At 41.9% G+C, this 16,002-nt stretch overlaps 1 protein-coding gene across 1 annotated transcript in view; it reads left to right on the top strand.

The window, feature by feature from the left end:
• Window positions 1-16,002, top strand: part of TMPRSS7 (transmembrane serine protease 7) — a 434,671-nt gene that overhangs the window by 336,359 nt on the left and 82,310 nt on the right. Inside the window, exons 13-15 of the mRNA XM_078658964.1 lie at window positions 3,700-3,810; window positions 5,603-5,719; window positions 11,114-11,285. Coding sequence (XP_078515090.1) covers window positions 3,700-3,810; window positions 5,603-5,719; window positions 11,114-11,285 — 400 coding nt within the window. The remainder of the gene's footprint in view (window positions 1-3,699; window positions 3,811-5,602; window positions 5,720-11,113; window positions 11,286-16,002) is intronic.

Here is a 16,002-nt window from a genome sequence, read left to right as displayed (position 1 = left end):
GAACCAATTCATAAAATGTTTTCTGTGCATACCTGTCACTGACATTTACAATATGTTATATTTCAGATGGGCAACTCAAAGAAACTGTAGACTGTAAACAATCATGAAGGCCTTCAAGAGTGTTTCACAGCTTTTTGTTTATCTTTACAACACCCCTTGTTCCTAAAGTAAGAAAAACTAGCAAAACTGGCTTTTTTTACTTATTTAAAAAGATATTAGGCTAGATGTATCACGCCTTTTTGCGTTCGCCTGTTTGCGAATACAAAAAATGCTTTTCCGATGTAGCAAACCTAATTTGGCGATTCGGTAACCTGTTACCGAATTGCAAACTGTGTTTCAGTATTAGGAAGGGCCGTGTTCAGGGCGTCCCTTCCTAAAACCGAATCGCATCGGTATGTATGGTTGTTTTGTGAACACAATTGCGGTTGCAAAACATTCGCATTTTACCACATACTTCAAGTAGGTGGTAACCCATTTGCAGATTGTGAATGTTTGTAAAACCATTTTTAAGAGCAGGCAGGGATCCCACGGACCACGGCCTGCTCTTAAAAAATGGAAAGAAAACTTTTCATTTTTCTTTTTGTAAAGCATCTTGTTTACCTTTAGGGAAAACGAGCTGCTTTATTAAAAAAAAGATTGCTTTATTTAAAAGCAATCACAGACATGGTGGTCTGCTGATCTCAGCAGGCCACCATCCCGGTGATTTTTGCGTTTCCTAGGGGATCGCAAATTGCGACCTACCTCATTAATATTCATGTGGTAGTTCATTGGCGACCCTCTAGGAATCGCAAAAGGTGTACTATACACCTTCATACATTACATTTTGCAATTCCCTGATTGATAATCCTTGTGATTCGCAATTAGATAATCGCAAAATGCTATATTCATACATCTGGCCCATTGAATGTTGTAGTTTGAATGACTCACTGCACTTGCATAGCACTCTGCGGACCCAGCTGAAATCCACCCTAAAATAACCAACATGAGAAATTGGATTTCCGCACACAAAGAAATGTTAATAGAGTTCAACAGCTTTTAAGTCAAAATCGTTTATCATAATCCAAAGAAATTCTTCAAGTGCATGAACACTTGTTTTCTTTTGCAAAATTAATTCTTTATTGAAAGTGATGAGTAAATCAAGCACTTAAAATCCAGTATTCACAATCCATTAGGCAACACCTTCTTCAAGGCTCTAAAATTAGATCAGGATGTACATTCACAATCGAAAATATGTATGTCAGCAATTGGTTCTTGTGACAAAGGGGAACATTTCTGTGTAGTCACCCCAAGTAAAGGCACAGTGGCCGGTAACAGGCGTCTCAGCGTCTGATCATTTGAATCAGAACCAAAGAATGATGCTTTGGTTCTGCGGGGGTTGTGCACGGCAGCAGAGAATGTATTGGCTCTGCTGGGTCCACAGATGGGCTGGTGGAGAAACCTCAGGCCCACTTCCAAGGGTCCAGGACTGGTATGACTCCATTTGGCAGGGTAGGACTCACAGTTGCAAAGTCAAGGTACTAGTTACAAGAAACAAGCAGTTAGAGTTGCTCTGGTGGTCCTTGGTGCAGGTTGCAGGTCCAGTCCATTCTCAGCCAGGCAAGAGGGTAGCAGAGAAGCAGGTCTGCACAGCAGGCAGCAGTCATTCAGGGCAGCAGTCTAGCAAAGTGGCAGTCCTTTCAGCAGCACATCAGTCCTTCATCCACAGTTCTATAAGTGTAATGAAGAGTTAGTGTCTGAGGTGCTATACACCTGGTGCCTTCTTTGAAGTGGGAGAACTTCAAGAGGATTTCCTTCAAAGTTATCAGTTACCTGACTCCCCTGCCCTGTCTCCAGACTAACTATAGGGGGTTTACAATCCCTTGTGTGTGAAGGCAGGACACAGCCTTTTTAGGTACAAGTGGGGCGGTAGCTAACTCCACCCTCCCATGCTGCCAGTGATGACCCATCCAGGCACACCTAAGCTCTCTATTGTGTGAGGCTTTCTAGGAGTAATACACAAAGACCAACGGCCAACTGTACCCATTCATTGGCTCCACAGACAGGGTAAAAGCACTAAATGCCAAAGGGAGGAAAATGCCAACTTTCATAAAACGGGCATGTTTACAATTGTAAAGTCTAAATTCAAAAATCTGAATTCACAGTAAAAGTGGATTTTTCAATACAATTCCAGAGACACCTAGCATGAACTATTTACCTTTTTCCACTTGGAAGTTACAGCCTTACTAAATGTAATAGAGTAACCCTAATGTTATCATATGCGAGAGGTAAACCTTGCAATAGTGAAAAACATTATGTAAGACTTTTTCACTACCAGGTCATGTAAAACTTAAAAGTGCATGTCCTACTTTATAAAAACAATGCATCATGGACTGTGGGCTGATTGAGGCCAACCCTAGGGGTGACTTAGATGTATTAAAAAGTAAAGTTTGAGCCTGGCAATAGGTTTCTTTTGCAAGTTTGAAAAGGCAGTCTGAAAATAAATGCACACAGAGCCTGCAATGGCAGGCCTGAGACAGGTGTTCAGGGCTACCTAAGTGGGTGGCCAACAAGTGCAGCAGGCTCACTAGTCGCATTTAATTTATAGGCAACATGAACAGTTCCACTTTACTACGGGCTTATAAGTAAATTAAATATGCAAATTGGGGATAAGCCAATGTTACCATGTTTTATGGAGAGAGCACACACACCTGAGCACTGGTTATCAGTGATAAAGTGCACATAGTCCCAAGTCCAACAAAAATGAGGTTAGAAAAATATGGAGGAGTAAGGTAAAAAATACGGGGGAAGACCACCCTAAGGCTGACAGGTCTATCAGGAAGGGTATCTTTCCAGTTCAAAACAAACCTACGCTAGACATCACAGACATACCATTGCACTATAGTGCAAAAGGGTGTGCATGGTGCTATGCACCCGGTTTGTGTGCCAGCGAAGGAGATGAGAGCAGCAGCAGGCCATAGTTAGTAAATATAGTCCTGCTGTTTCCTCCTAGCCCAGTGCAGCCATGTTGGATCAATTAACCTTAAACGAGTACTACATGATCATTTAACTCCAAACAAAATGCATTTAATTAGATTTGTCCCAGAGATCACAATCTTCCTCAACATTAATCAAACATTCTGGGGACATTATCCTCTAGTACTTTCAATTAATTTAATTATGCTTTCGTTCAATTTGTATACATTTTGTTATCAATAAACAAAATATTAATTTACAGATCACTGTGCTCGCTGGGCCTTAGTCCCCGAAGAGAAAATTGCAAGTCATTTTCCATTTATTTTTTAACTAACTCTTACTGGAAATGGTAAAAAAAATAATAAGAAAATAGTTTTTAGTATAAAGTGCTACAGCAAAATGCTTCAGGATTGAAAACAGCGCGTTTCTCATGTAGCCTTTCCATAACCCGACCTGCTGTGGTGGGCGTATATTCTGCAGCGCAACACCATGTAAATACTGCCTCTCATGCATGTGGTTTATGAATGACAGATTACTATAAAACCTCAATTTATACAGTTTATTGTATAATGCGACTGGCTGCATCATACTTCCACTCGTTAATAAGAAGTTAATATTTTCTTCAAGATCACAAACCGTATATACGTTTATTTGGGTGTGTGCAAAGCTGTTGGCATTATGTCCTCAAAAGATTAAGGTCTTTAATATTAGAAAATTGGTTTTTAATATAATTGTCTTCTATTTTAGCTACGATTAAAAAAGATTGCCAAACCCGTCACTTAAACCGGTATAATTCTTATGATTGCAATGGAATAAAAGACTGTGAAGATGGCAAAGATGAACTGAACTGTACAGAAAGTAAGTAATTGCACATAATAAAGTGACATTAAAATGTGTAAAAAAAGACTGTAAACTTAGTGGACTGTATGTATGTATAGTGTTTCGCTGGACATATGCTTAATACTTTATTGGACATGTGTACTTGGCAAATAATGCACTAATTTGCTGACATTTTGAATTCACCCACAAACTATTATAAAAAAAACGAGTTGCTCCTTATTAACTCTTTTTATATATTCATGGTGGAGACAAAACTTCTGCTCAAGGACCATGCAAATGGACACAAATGTATAACTGTGGGTGTAATTACCGCCTACTAGCAGTCGTGGCTCTCCCATGAGAGGGTTTGGTGGCAGACCGCCATCAATATTTCCTTTTTTTCCCAGTGTGTGCATTTTTACCATGCCTTGTATTCTGCAATGCATTCTTCCCTAGTGCTCTGCTCCTTGCTGCTCAGACAATGGCTGAGATCATTGGATGGTTAGAATGTGGAGAGGGTTTTGTTTGCTTGATTGAGTGGACACTTCGATTGAGAAGAGCTGACCAGCAGGATGCTGCTCATGGTGGGGCTTTACATGATTTACCTGTAACCTGATCTTAACCTAATAAACCTACATCTTTTGTAACCTACGAGACTACATCCTTGATTGTAACACTGTCTACTGCAAGACGCTCATCAGTGGAAAAACTGTGCAAGTGTGATGGGCCAATCACAGTTCACTCTTGCCCCATCACATGTGCACTCTTTATGGTGGGGGTGCATTGGCACACTTTTAAATAGCTTGGGCCTTAAATGAAGGCCCTCATCTCTCCAGCAGTGTACTGTACATCAATGTATCAAAGCCAGAAGCAAGCCCTGTTGCCTTGATTACCAGGTTTGTGGAAAAGGGTGGGTTGCTTACCACATTCAGTAACTACCATTACCATGGGGTGATGTATTTACCAGGTGTGGTAAGTATCCTGTAGTGTGAGTTTTCAACTTGGAAAAGAGACATAACGTGAAGAATCAGTATGTAACACACCGAATTCCACATGTTTTGGTTTTCTTCCAGGCCTTGTCCTCTGCTAAATTTCGGCAGGTTTCATCTCCTGGGATCCGTCAAAGAAAATCTGTGAGGGCTTGCACACAAAGAAATTGTCTTGAGTGACTGTGTGAGCAAGTCTTCTTTACTGACACTTCATTCAGTGGTTAACACTTCAACTGGTTATAATCGAACCAACACATGTTTTGTTGTGTCATATAGGACAATGACCTTTTCAGGACCAAAATAGACAATTTTGAAAATCATAGATCCATCATCTTCGGGAAAAGTAGTCCCTAATTTATCAATCCAATCCTGAATTATGCCTGACTGGAGTCCCAATCGGGAGCCATTGGACCAGTAAGAGTCTTTTGCTTCTTAATTCACTATAGCACACGTCCAAGGGGCGCTTATTACGCTACAAACTCAAGAATTTGCTGGTGAATTAAAAAAAAAAACACATCTGTGACATGCAAAGGGAAGATGGATTCTTCTTAAGAAGCAAATATTTTGAAATGAAAGGGTGGCTTAACGTGGCTTTATGTTAGCTTTTGTTTCATAACCCTGGACTCACTCCCAAGTAACTTAGTGGAGGCTCTGCAATTTGTGTGCTATGCACAGATATAGCATGGAAAAGCCAAATTAAAACCTCGAGTGACACTACATTAATAAAGGCTCAAGAGTGTTGTCTCTGGAGAGTAAATAGTGGGATGTAAGAAGATGTGAGTGATCAGAAATTAAAGTTCAGATTGTAGTGACTTCATGTGACACAAGCTTTTTTCTTTCAGGTGTTCCCTGCAACAGTGTCACATTTAAGTGCAAAAATGGCATATGCATCAAAAAACAAAACGCTAAATGTGATGGAACTGTGGATTGCCCTGATGGAAGCGATGAAATAAGTTGTAGTACGTAAATATTCTCATGCCTTGCCTTGTTTCACTTATTCTGTGTGCTCTTCCAATTTAAGGTAGGCGGGTATCTAGTGATCATATCAGTTGTTTATTATAAAATTGGTTTGACATTTTGTGGACTACCTTATTAAGTACAATTTATTGATTTATGTCTTGCCTGTTACTGCTTTTATTATAACCAGTCATCCTCCTTTACAATGCATTGACAACTCTTACTCATGCTCACTTCCTAGAACACTGTGACCCATGACCTTCCACCCTCACATCACTTACTCCCTCCCAGTTCATTTGCTGGGAATTGAGTTGCCGTATCAAACATAGCACACTGATGGTCCAAACTTGCCACCAAGACTACCTAAGCCTCTCACCGGGGTGAGGAGGAAGGAAGGTCTGGTGGGTTAGGAGTTGTAATGGGGCATAAGTGCAGGGGGAGGTTTGACTGCTCCATCTTCTCTCCTGATGCATTGATGTTATGCTTATCCCCCTATGCGCAGGCGTATTTGACTGTGAAAGTATAAGGAGGCGTGGACAGCTCTGATAGTCCTCAGCCACCCTGTTACAAGTAAAGAGAAGCACTAATATTAGTATGCTGCTCAGAAGGCGCTAGGGAAAAAGCAAGGAGGTGTATCCTGGTAGACGAGCGTAATGGCCAGCAGGGTCAATGCACCAAATAAGAAAGAAATATTGTTAAAACTGAAGTGCATGAGCAGTCTGCCAAGACATGTATATTCCTCCTATAGGAAAAATGTGAATGGTCGGTGGTGTATTCAAGAAAAACATCAATAATTTAAATGTTTGCAAAGCTATAAGTTCGTTAATACATTCAGTGTACAGTCTGAGACACATATATTAGTTTTTTTAATTCAACAGTTTTTATTAGCAAATCTTTATATATACATACAGTACAGTGGTAGCGTTGCCTCGCGGGCTCCGTAGGGGTTATAACGGGCTAGGCGGGCTACATGGTGGGCGTGTATCACTCGATCAATTGTATATGCATGCTGTTTAGTCTTGTTGCACCCTTGTACAAGGAAATAAAGAGATGAAGAGAAGAGGGTGAAAGGAAAGGAAAGAGGTGGAGATAGAGACAGGTTGTCGCTCGGTTATACTGTGACAAAATAGGTGGTTGGTGGTGAATTGGGGGTCACGCATATGACCATCTCACGGGGGTTCGTACGTTCACAGATGTCTGTCTAGGGGTGTCCACATTTCGCTATTTCAAAGTTGATATTTTTAATTCCAACTTATGTAATAATATGAGATAGAACCAATAGGTGTGTTAACTATTTTATTCAAGGTGATTCAATGGTGACATTTTGGTAAGCAGTTGGGGTGATTTAGAAGTAATTTTGTGGAACATTCGCTTCTGACCATGTTTTCTTTTATCTGTGGACCTTGCCTTTGAGAAAAACTAGTTATGCTATAGTGACAGTTTGAGGATGCTCTATTAGAGCATTTGTAATAATTTATCGTTAAAGCTGTCGTATTTTACAGTTGTGGTGCGCAGGACGTGTCTTTTGGTGGTAACTGCAGAGGGCAAGACGATTTGCTCCGATTACGGGGTCATTTGATTACGTCATTTTAGAAAACATCTCTTACTGGAGCCACAGTGAAGGTCTTGGCCTGTTCTGAGGCTAAAATGTCACTGGTGGAGTATTCCATGGACGATCTTTCAAAGGACCATAAAGGGAATGTTTTACAAAACTGACAACATAAGTATGACTCCTCACTCTTTCTTGTAGTCTCCAAAACCAACAGACATTTACAATAGAAATAGAAAATAGATTCGGCTACAGTTTCTTCAGTGCAAGATTGCATTGTTATGTAAGTGTCTTGAATCCCCCAAGAAGGCTGTTGGTGCCTCAATCTCCAAACGACCACTTTTGGGCAACACAGGTTTGTGTACGCTTTCCTCTAGTACACCAGTTTGTGTATAAGTGTCATTTGGCTCTACTATCTGAACGCGCTATTCACCACTGAGTTTGCATTTTAAAAAGAATCGTAGAATTAGCATCATAATATAATGTTCATAAATCATCTCAAAATCTCATCATTTTGGGAGGAGGAGCCAAGATGGCGATCGGGATGGCTGCATAACCGCTTGGCTCCGTGAGCCCTCCCGCCCCGCACGTATATCCTGGCGATACACCTGAGCAGTATTTGCTACTTTAAGTGGGTGAAGGAAAGCATTCACTTACCGTCTGCTTTTGAGGCTCCACCGCGCCGTAAACCCGAAGAACTGTCCCCGTCTCTTTGGCGGCCTTCGAGGTGCTGAGACCGGGATCTTGAGTTGGGGGAGTGTCCGGCCGTGATTGCACCACCAGTGGCCTCTGGTTGCGATGGGAAGCCGGTCGGAGAGAACCTGAGATCTGCGAGCCGGAAGAGATGATGCCAACCCACTCCCAATAGTGGGTTGCCCTGCGGGAGGTGTGAAATAGCTGGGACGAAGAGAGTCCGCGGTGCCCAGTTCCCCTTCGGTGTGATACCCCGTTATGTTAACAGCCCTCCCTGGGAACCGGTGGGTGACTCCCGGGCAGCAGGGAGCTTGTTTAGCCTTTTGATGTCTCTCCTTTCTGCTGCCTGCCCTGACTATTGAGATACCGCTGTGAATCCTGCTGATCCCGGGGGTCGGACCCGATCCTGAGGTGCGGTGGAGGAAAAAGAGAACGTGATGGCTGAAATGGCGGATGACACTTTCCCGTGCACCCCTCACCCGGGCAGAGAAACCGGTGCACGAGAGAAGCCCGGGGTCTGGCTATGTGAGAAAACGCCCACGCCCAAACATATACTGGCTGCACTAACAACCCTGCAGACGGCCCTGATCCGGGGGGCCCGTGATTTGGGACAGAGGATGGCCGCCATTGTTGTGCCGCCATCTTGTACCGACATGGTTCGCTCTCAAAGAGGCGCCGATGTGTCTGCCTCTGCTTCATTGACGTATTCCCCGGATGAGTCTACATTCTTAGAGACGTGGATGGTTTTGGTTCATGAGCCTACTGTGGATGCACCTGTGGTGCATGTGATTGTCTCACCGGGGCCTTTCTTTGATCGGCAAGTGGAGGAACAACATCGTTACACGGCTTGGGCGGCCCCGTTGGGGTTTTGGCGCTTCCCGCATCGTGTGTTTCCCTTTCCGTGTCTGGCGGGACTGTGTTCGGACTCGAGACTTTTGGCGGTGTTGACATTGTTCCAATCTGACTTCCGTCATGCATCATCGGTGAAACTTCAGTGGTTGGGGTCCTGTGGAGCGGCGACGCTGCCTGACCCTCCCGGTGTAATCGGACCCTTTGTGCTGCCTTGTATCCCGTTTGAGGACTTGTTCAACGTTAGTGCTATTGACAAACGAGGCCAGGGGTGAATTCGCTTGGTACATGGAGCGACTCATGGCTGGCTGATGGTGATTTGAGGGGCGCTTAGCGGGGATGTCATTTATTGCATTGTACGTGATTGCTGCTACCTGTACTTCTTTTACCATTACTGTTTATACGATTTTTGCATGCGGAGGCGGGAGGGGCCGGATAACTAGATCGAGGGCCCTTCTCCTATATTTTTTCCCCTTCTTTTTCTCTTTCTCTTCTCTGTATTTCGGGTCTCTTATTTAGGGCGACAGGCACGCTGCTGGGGGGGTAGGCCGTAGACTTTTGCAGGGGTGCAGGGTGGAGGGTTGGGGGATGGGTTTGTTATTTTGTTCTGTCTTTGTTTCTATGGCCCTTTGCCCTTTCCTTTTTCGATGTCGTCGTCTTCCATGTCTCCCCTATTGTGTTTCGCCTTGAGGGATGGGGCTTGTTCGCCATGATTGCTTAGTGTTTATTGCGTCTATCCTGACTCATATACCCCCTCCCCAGTCTTCTCATCTATGTACATCACTGGCGTAAAATCCTTTGCTTTTAGTCAGCTGTGTTAGGGGTGTGTGTGATTATGCGACATTGATTTTCATTTATTTTTCGTTATTACAAAATGAACCGTCTCAGATCCTTATTATCGCATGGTACTTAATTACATGATATATCCTGGATGTTACTTAGCTTTTGCACTCCGGACCGCTGTATGTCTTTATACTACATTATTTTTAGTCGATTTGAATAGCAGCCGGCCGGACTGGTTGTAGGCTCATGTTTGTATCTCCGTACTATGACAATAAAGATTCTTTAAAAAAAAATGAAAAAATAAATAAAAATCTCATCATTTCAGGTCTACATTATATTTGTGATTTCATAGGCACAGTTGCCACGTCATCTTCAATCCTGCTGCATAATTTACAGATTTCACCCAAAAACAAATATTTATAACTGAGATGGATCAACGAATGCTGTATGGTGAAGTTTGTGCATCTTCTGACACATTGCACAGTAGTCACTTTTTGCCTGCTAAATCTGTGATCAGGCTCTATGTTGGTAAGAATGTCATCGTCATCTTGTGATAGCCCTAGTGGATGCTTTGGGAACATTTCAACAAGAAAAAAACTCAGATTTAATTATATATAAACACGGTGGAAAGAAATGCTTATTCCTTGCCGTAAAAAGGATTTTTTGAAACTTGATATCAATTTACATCATAGAATTCTCAATACAGCAACTAGTTCAAGGTAGGAATCATAATTTCGGATGCCACATTGTACATCTCTTTAAATCCTGTTTTCTTAAATCGTATTGTGCCTCTAGTTGAGATTGTTCACATGCATCTAGAAATTTAGATAAAGATTTGAAAACTTCTTGAGTCTGTGGTGATTTACTTAAAGTATAGAAAAGTTAGTTAATTATCAGCATCAACTAGATTCAACTACTGGTCCATCGATCAGAGGAAGGAACGTGTTGATTTGCGAAGGGTTAGTTGAACAGAAGTATTGAATAAACTAATCCTAAACAGTTTGTGAAAATATATAAAACTTGACCCACCCAGCAGTTTAATCACTGTGAGTTTTATGGGCCCAGGTGAGTATGTGGTAGTGGAGTATCTGTTATTGGTGAACTGCTGGATCACATGCATTTTTAGTATTTGTTTATTTTGAATTCCTTTTCTTTTAAAATATCTAAAAAGAATCCTGAACTAAAATACATGCATTCACCACAATGTTATTAACAATGGTACCAAACCATGAACAGTTATGCCCACACATTTTATATGCAAGGCGCCTAGGCACTTGCAGAACTCAATATTAGTTATTGTGTTACTCATATATTAAGACAGGTGATTTGAAGCATGTGAAATAACATGATCTCTGGCTATAAACTGATGAAGTCATATGTGTCAACGGTATACATGGTGATGAACACATTTTTCAGAATGCTTTAATAGAAATAATAGTATGTTCATTCCTTAGCAAAGTATTTCTATATGCTTTATGCTCACTAGGACTCACACTAAACAATGTGGCTTGTTGTGTTGTAGACTGTGGTCAAAAGTCTAACATTCTTAACCGCATAATTGGAGGTTCGGACTCAGTGGATGGGGAATGGCCGTGGCAAGTCAGTCTACACTTTTCTGGAGGAGCCTATTGCGGTGGTTCTGTTTTATCCAAGGATTGGCTAATCTCTGCTGCTCATTGCTTTCAGGGGGACAGGTAAAGTATATTATAAATTACTATACTTGAACCTTAAGCACAAATTAGTGTGTGCATGTCATTTCTGTGAATAAACATGATATCCGCTCTAGCATGGTAATATAGTAGTATAAATGAACATATTTTACCCTGAAATTCTAAAATCTAGGTGATGTTGCAATGTTCTGGGGAATGTTCACTTAAATAGTATGGTGTACTATTTTCCTATCCACTGTTCTTCGCATTGTACGCTGTCAGTCCAGCCATAGTTAATCACTTCTTACTTGTAGGAAAGTGGATTATTATTTGGATTGGAAATGTGTCCACCTTAAATAATAAGGCCACCACCTACTAGATGTCACCCAAATAAAATTAAATGAATTTACGCTCAGTTTCTGTTAACGTAACTCAAAGCAGTCAGACTCAAATCAAGGGCAATATGTAAAGCATTTAAGCAGTCTATACACATTAGAAAAAGTTACCCAAAACACAATAAAACTGCACAACCAATTTTATCTTAAAGAGAATAAGAAGAACAAAGTGCCAATGATAGTCTGGGGAAGCAGTAGAACGGGACCTACATGCAATTTGAGCAGGACCACTATGGAACCCTAGTTGGATACACCAAGTAGATTGGCCCAGGTGAAAGTCTAGCAGTCAAAAAGTTTGAAAACATTTCTACGTCGCAATGCAGAAGGGGACTTGATCACTTTTTCATAAGAAAAACCTTTCTTGCATGGGCCACCAATACATTTGTAATCACATCTGTGGCTAAGACTGGATACTTGCAGCAAGTTTGTACTCCTGAAGCTCTGGAGCTTTGGATATTTCTTAATCAAATTCTTCTAAATTCAAATGGCAGAATGGGACTTAGTTGTTTCCTTTTCTGAGGTGCTGGGTGTCTTGAGAAGAATGAAGCTTAAATTCAATTCACCATCATGGAACTGACAGTTGGAAAATTTGCAGTGCAGTAGTGTTCTCCTTCTTGTAAATAAGTGACCCTCATTGTGGATATGGCTGCTGGTCATTTAATGTTTCATTCCTGTTTGTTTTCATGTTTTTAACACCCATTGCGGATTATCCAAGTGAGGTTATTCTTCCACACACATATATATGCTTGATTAAAAGTGTACTACATCTGCATTTTTGATTACTCCTAGACATTATCCTCGAATCCAGAGCATTACTATCTATTCATTGACTTCAGAGACCTCGGTTCCTGTAATACTTACTACCCTTGGTCCCTATCGATTCTTAGGTTCCATTGTACTCATTAACTACTTTTAGAAACTTGCCATTATCTTTTCCCAATGATTTGGTGCCTGTAGCTTGTATCCTGGGTCTCATAGCTAGGTGTAGTTGACAGTTGGTCTTTGTATATTTTTCCCAGACAGTGAGACAAAGGGGGAATAGGTGTTGGCAGGGTGTGCTATCTCTGACTTGATAGGGGAGGGGAGCTGTCACCTACAACACTTACGCATCACAAAGGCTCTACCTCAGTACACGCACACAGGTTTCATACTAGTCTTTTGTGTTGTCAGACAAGCTTGGGCCAGGGCAGGGAGGAAGGAAATTCCAAACCCCTCTGGGGGTGTAACCCTCTAGAAATCTCTTCTATTCCAAACTGGTGCCAAGGATAAAGGGTGGATCCTCAGACCACTAGAGTGACTCATGACTCCAAGGGATAGTTGGTTGGCCTCCTGAGCACAGTCTCATGGACAGAAAAGGCCCCAACCACCCTGAACCCTGCAGTTGGACGCTGCCTGCTATGAGTCTATCCCCCAATTGGTGCCACCACAATCCTGAACCATTGGAAGTGGGCCTGAAGGTGCTCTGCCAACCCAGCTGTGTTCCTAGCATCACCACACAGAGTGCTGCATTGCTTCGCAGCTCTGCACTACAACCGCTAGTGCGCAACTCATCCCTGATGCAGGACACTGCAGCTCCTTAATAAAACCACTGGGCAATACATCCTCAATGCAGGACTTTGGATCGCAACTACGCAGCTCTTCGGTGGAATCACCAATGTATGACACATCGTGAAGCAGCAAAATAACAAAGAAGTGGGCCCCTGAGCAAATACCTAGGCAGGGGAACAGGGGGAAACGTCACATTCAATCAAAAACAACCCCACTGCCTGAAACCTATTTATTCAGCATAGCATACCGTCTAGAATAGAGATGGTATGCTATACTAATTAAATAAGTTTCAGGCAGTGGGGTTGTTTTTGATTGAACATCATGAAGCCAGACCTCACATTGCAGACCTACAGATCCTTGGCACTGTTGCTGCTCGATTCATCCTTGATGCAGGATATCACATTGTAACCCTGCAGCTCCTCAGAACACCATTGTGCAATGCATCTGCAATCAATCAATCAAAAATATTTATAAAGTGCACTACATACCCGCTAGGGTTTCAAGGCGCTGAGGGGGGGGGGGGTGCTGCTACTGGTCGAAGAGCCAGGTCTTGATGAGTCTTCTGAAGGTGAGTAGGTCTTGGGTCTGTCTTAGGTTGGTGGGGAGAGTGTTCCAGGTCTTGGCGGCGAGGTAGGAGAAGGATCTGCCGCCGGACGTCTTTCGTTGGATGTGGGGGACGACAGCGAGGGCGAGGCTTGCGGAGCGGAGATGTCGGGTGGGGGTGTAGAAGCTGAGTCTGTTGTTCAGGTAGGTCGGTCCGGTGTTGTCGAGTGCTTTGTGTGCGTGGGTGAGGGGCTTGAATGTGATCCTCTTGTCTACGGGGAGCCAGTGAAGGTCTCTCAGGTGGGCGTAGATGTGGCAATGCAGGAGCTCTCATCGCATCCCACTGCTCATTGGAACTGCCGCTGTGCAATGCATACCTGATGCGGGATCTCCCAACTCACCACAACCAGGATTTAAGTACTTTGTTCATCAGGCCTAATTTAGTCCCTGTAGCCAGCCCATGCTCCATCGCCATTGACCTGAACTTGTGACTTTGTCCCAATTCGGCATGACCAGATAACCACAGTTGTCCCTTCATGCTTTTAAGCACTATTTCTACTTAAATCTTTAAAATATCTCTGGTTGTGCTGATTGAATATTTGTTGATTTGTTGTCAAATAATCTACTTAAATTTACTTTATTTTTCTAGATCTGTGTTGTATTTTTCCTGTGTTGTACTTTCCCTTTATTACTGTTTGAGGTGCTGCATAAATACTTTACTCATTGCCTCTAAGTTAAGCCTAATTGCTTTGTGCCAAGCTACCAGAGGGTTGAGCACAGGTTAATTTGGGAAGTTGTTTGTGTTTCACCCTGACCAGAATTGTGGTTGCTGTTTCAGTAGAATTTTACCCCCCTCAACCAGTAACCCAGTTTCTCACAGCCCTAATGCAAACAATCCCAGACTGTAACTGACTTTTAAATGATATTATTTTTAATGTCATGAGTGATGTCATCAAAGATGTCATTGAACATGTCATGGGTGATGTAATATGTGACGTCATAAACAGTGCATGGTGGGGGCCAAAGTTGGGGCAGTTACCTACACCTGGCTAATTTTAAATTAAAATGGTATTTTCTAACTGACATTTTGAACTAACTTTAACCTCAAGTAACCTTTTTTTCTCTTTTAATTTCAAGGGATTATTTTAACGTAAAGAAATATATTATTCCAAGTAGTAAACCCACAATTCTCTCCTTACTAGGAACCAACGGGCACATGCATCAACCTATTTAGGAAGTGCAAACGGTGCGAATCGGTAAATTCGGCCGTTTGCGCTTCCTAAATAAGTTTTTGAGATGCATGAAACAATGTTTCAAAATTTGCTTTTTTTTGCATTTCCTAAAAATGCGATTGCATTTAAGGAATCGCATTTGTGCGATTCCTTAAATGCAATGCATCAATTTTTAAAAAAATGCGAATTTTGAAATAGGAAGTGCAAATTAACACGAGGTTGACCCTCGTGTTAATTTGCGAAAATCTTTAAAAAAGCAAAAAATTGCATTTTTTAAACTTTCATGTTACAGACACACATGTCCTTAGGACATGTGAGTGTGAAACATGCACTTTAAAATACATTTCAGGGGTGCAGGGGGGGGGTCCTTTGGACCCCCCTCTGCACCCTTGCAATGCATCAACAAATTGCGAGTTCAAAAAAAAAGAAATGCAAAACGGCATTGATTCCTATGGGCCTCTAGGCTCATAGGAATCAATGTAATGCCATTCCTATTGCGATTCGCAATTGAGGAATCGCAATTTCCGAAAATTAAGAAATCCTAAAAACTTTTAGGATTTCTTGATGCATAGGATTTTGCAATTCCTAAATTGCGATTCCTTAATTTTCGCAATTTAGGAAGTGCAAAATCCTACAATGATGCATGTGGCCGTAGGTCCCCCATTGCTAGACTTCACTCTCGCAGGATAGTAAAGTAGAGCAGTCAGTTCAAGGCCTATTCAAGGAAGGTGGTGTGGACAAGTAATTTTCATTCACTGACACGGAACACCAACACTCAATAAATTATTTTCCAGTCAGTGTCTTTTCTTTTGAAAAAAGAAAAACACATTTATTACACATACACTAATAAATACTATACATTAAATAAACAAATATGTACCCTTGTTACATGTAAATGCCTTAAGTGACACCCTCATAGCTGTAAGTCATGGTCCTGCATCCACCCACCCAGGTCCCTCACCGGGCACAATGGATATAATTTAGATTTATCACAGTTGACTCCCAGACCTGAAAAGTGACTAAACGTTCGTAGGATTTTCATCA

This window comes from Lissotriton helveticus, chromosome 8 (genome assembly GCF_964261635.1).
Source record: "Lissotriton helveticus chromosome 8, aLisHel1.1, whole genome shotgun sequence".
NCBI lineage: Eukaryota > Metazoa > Chordata > Amphibia > Caudata > Salamandridae > Lissotriton > Lissotriton helveticus.
The sequence above is the reverse complement of the archived record's forward strand: the minus strand, read 5'-3'. Positions and strand labels throughout refer to the sequence as shown.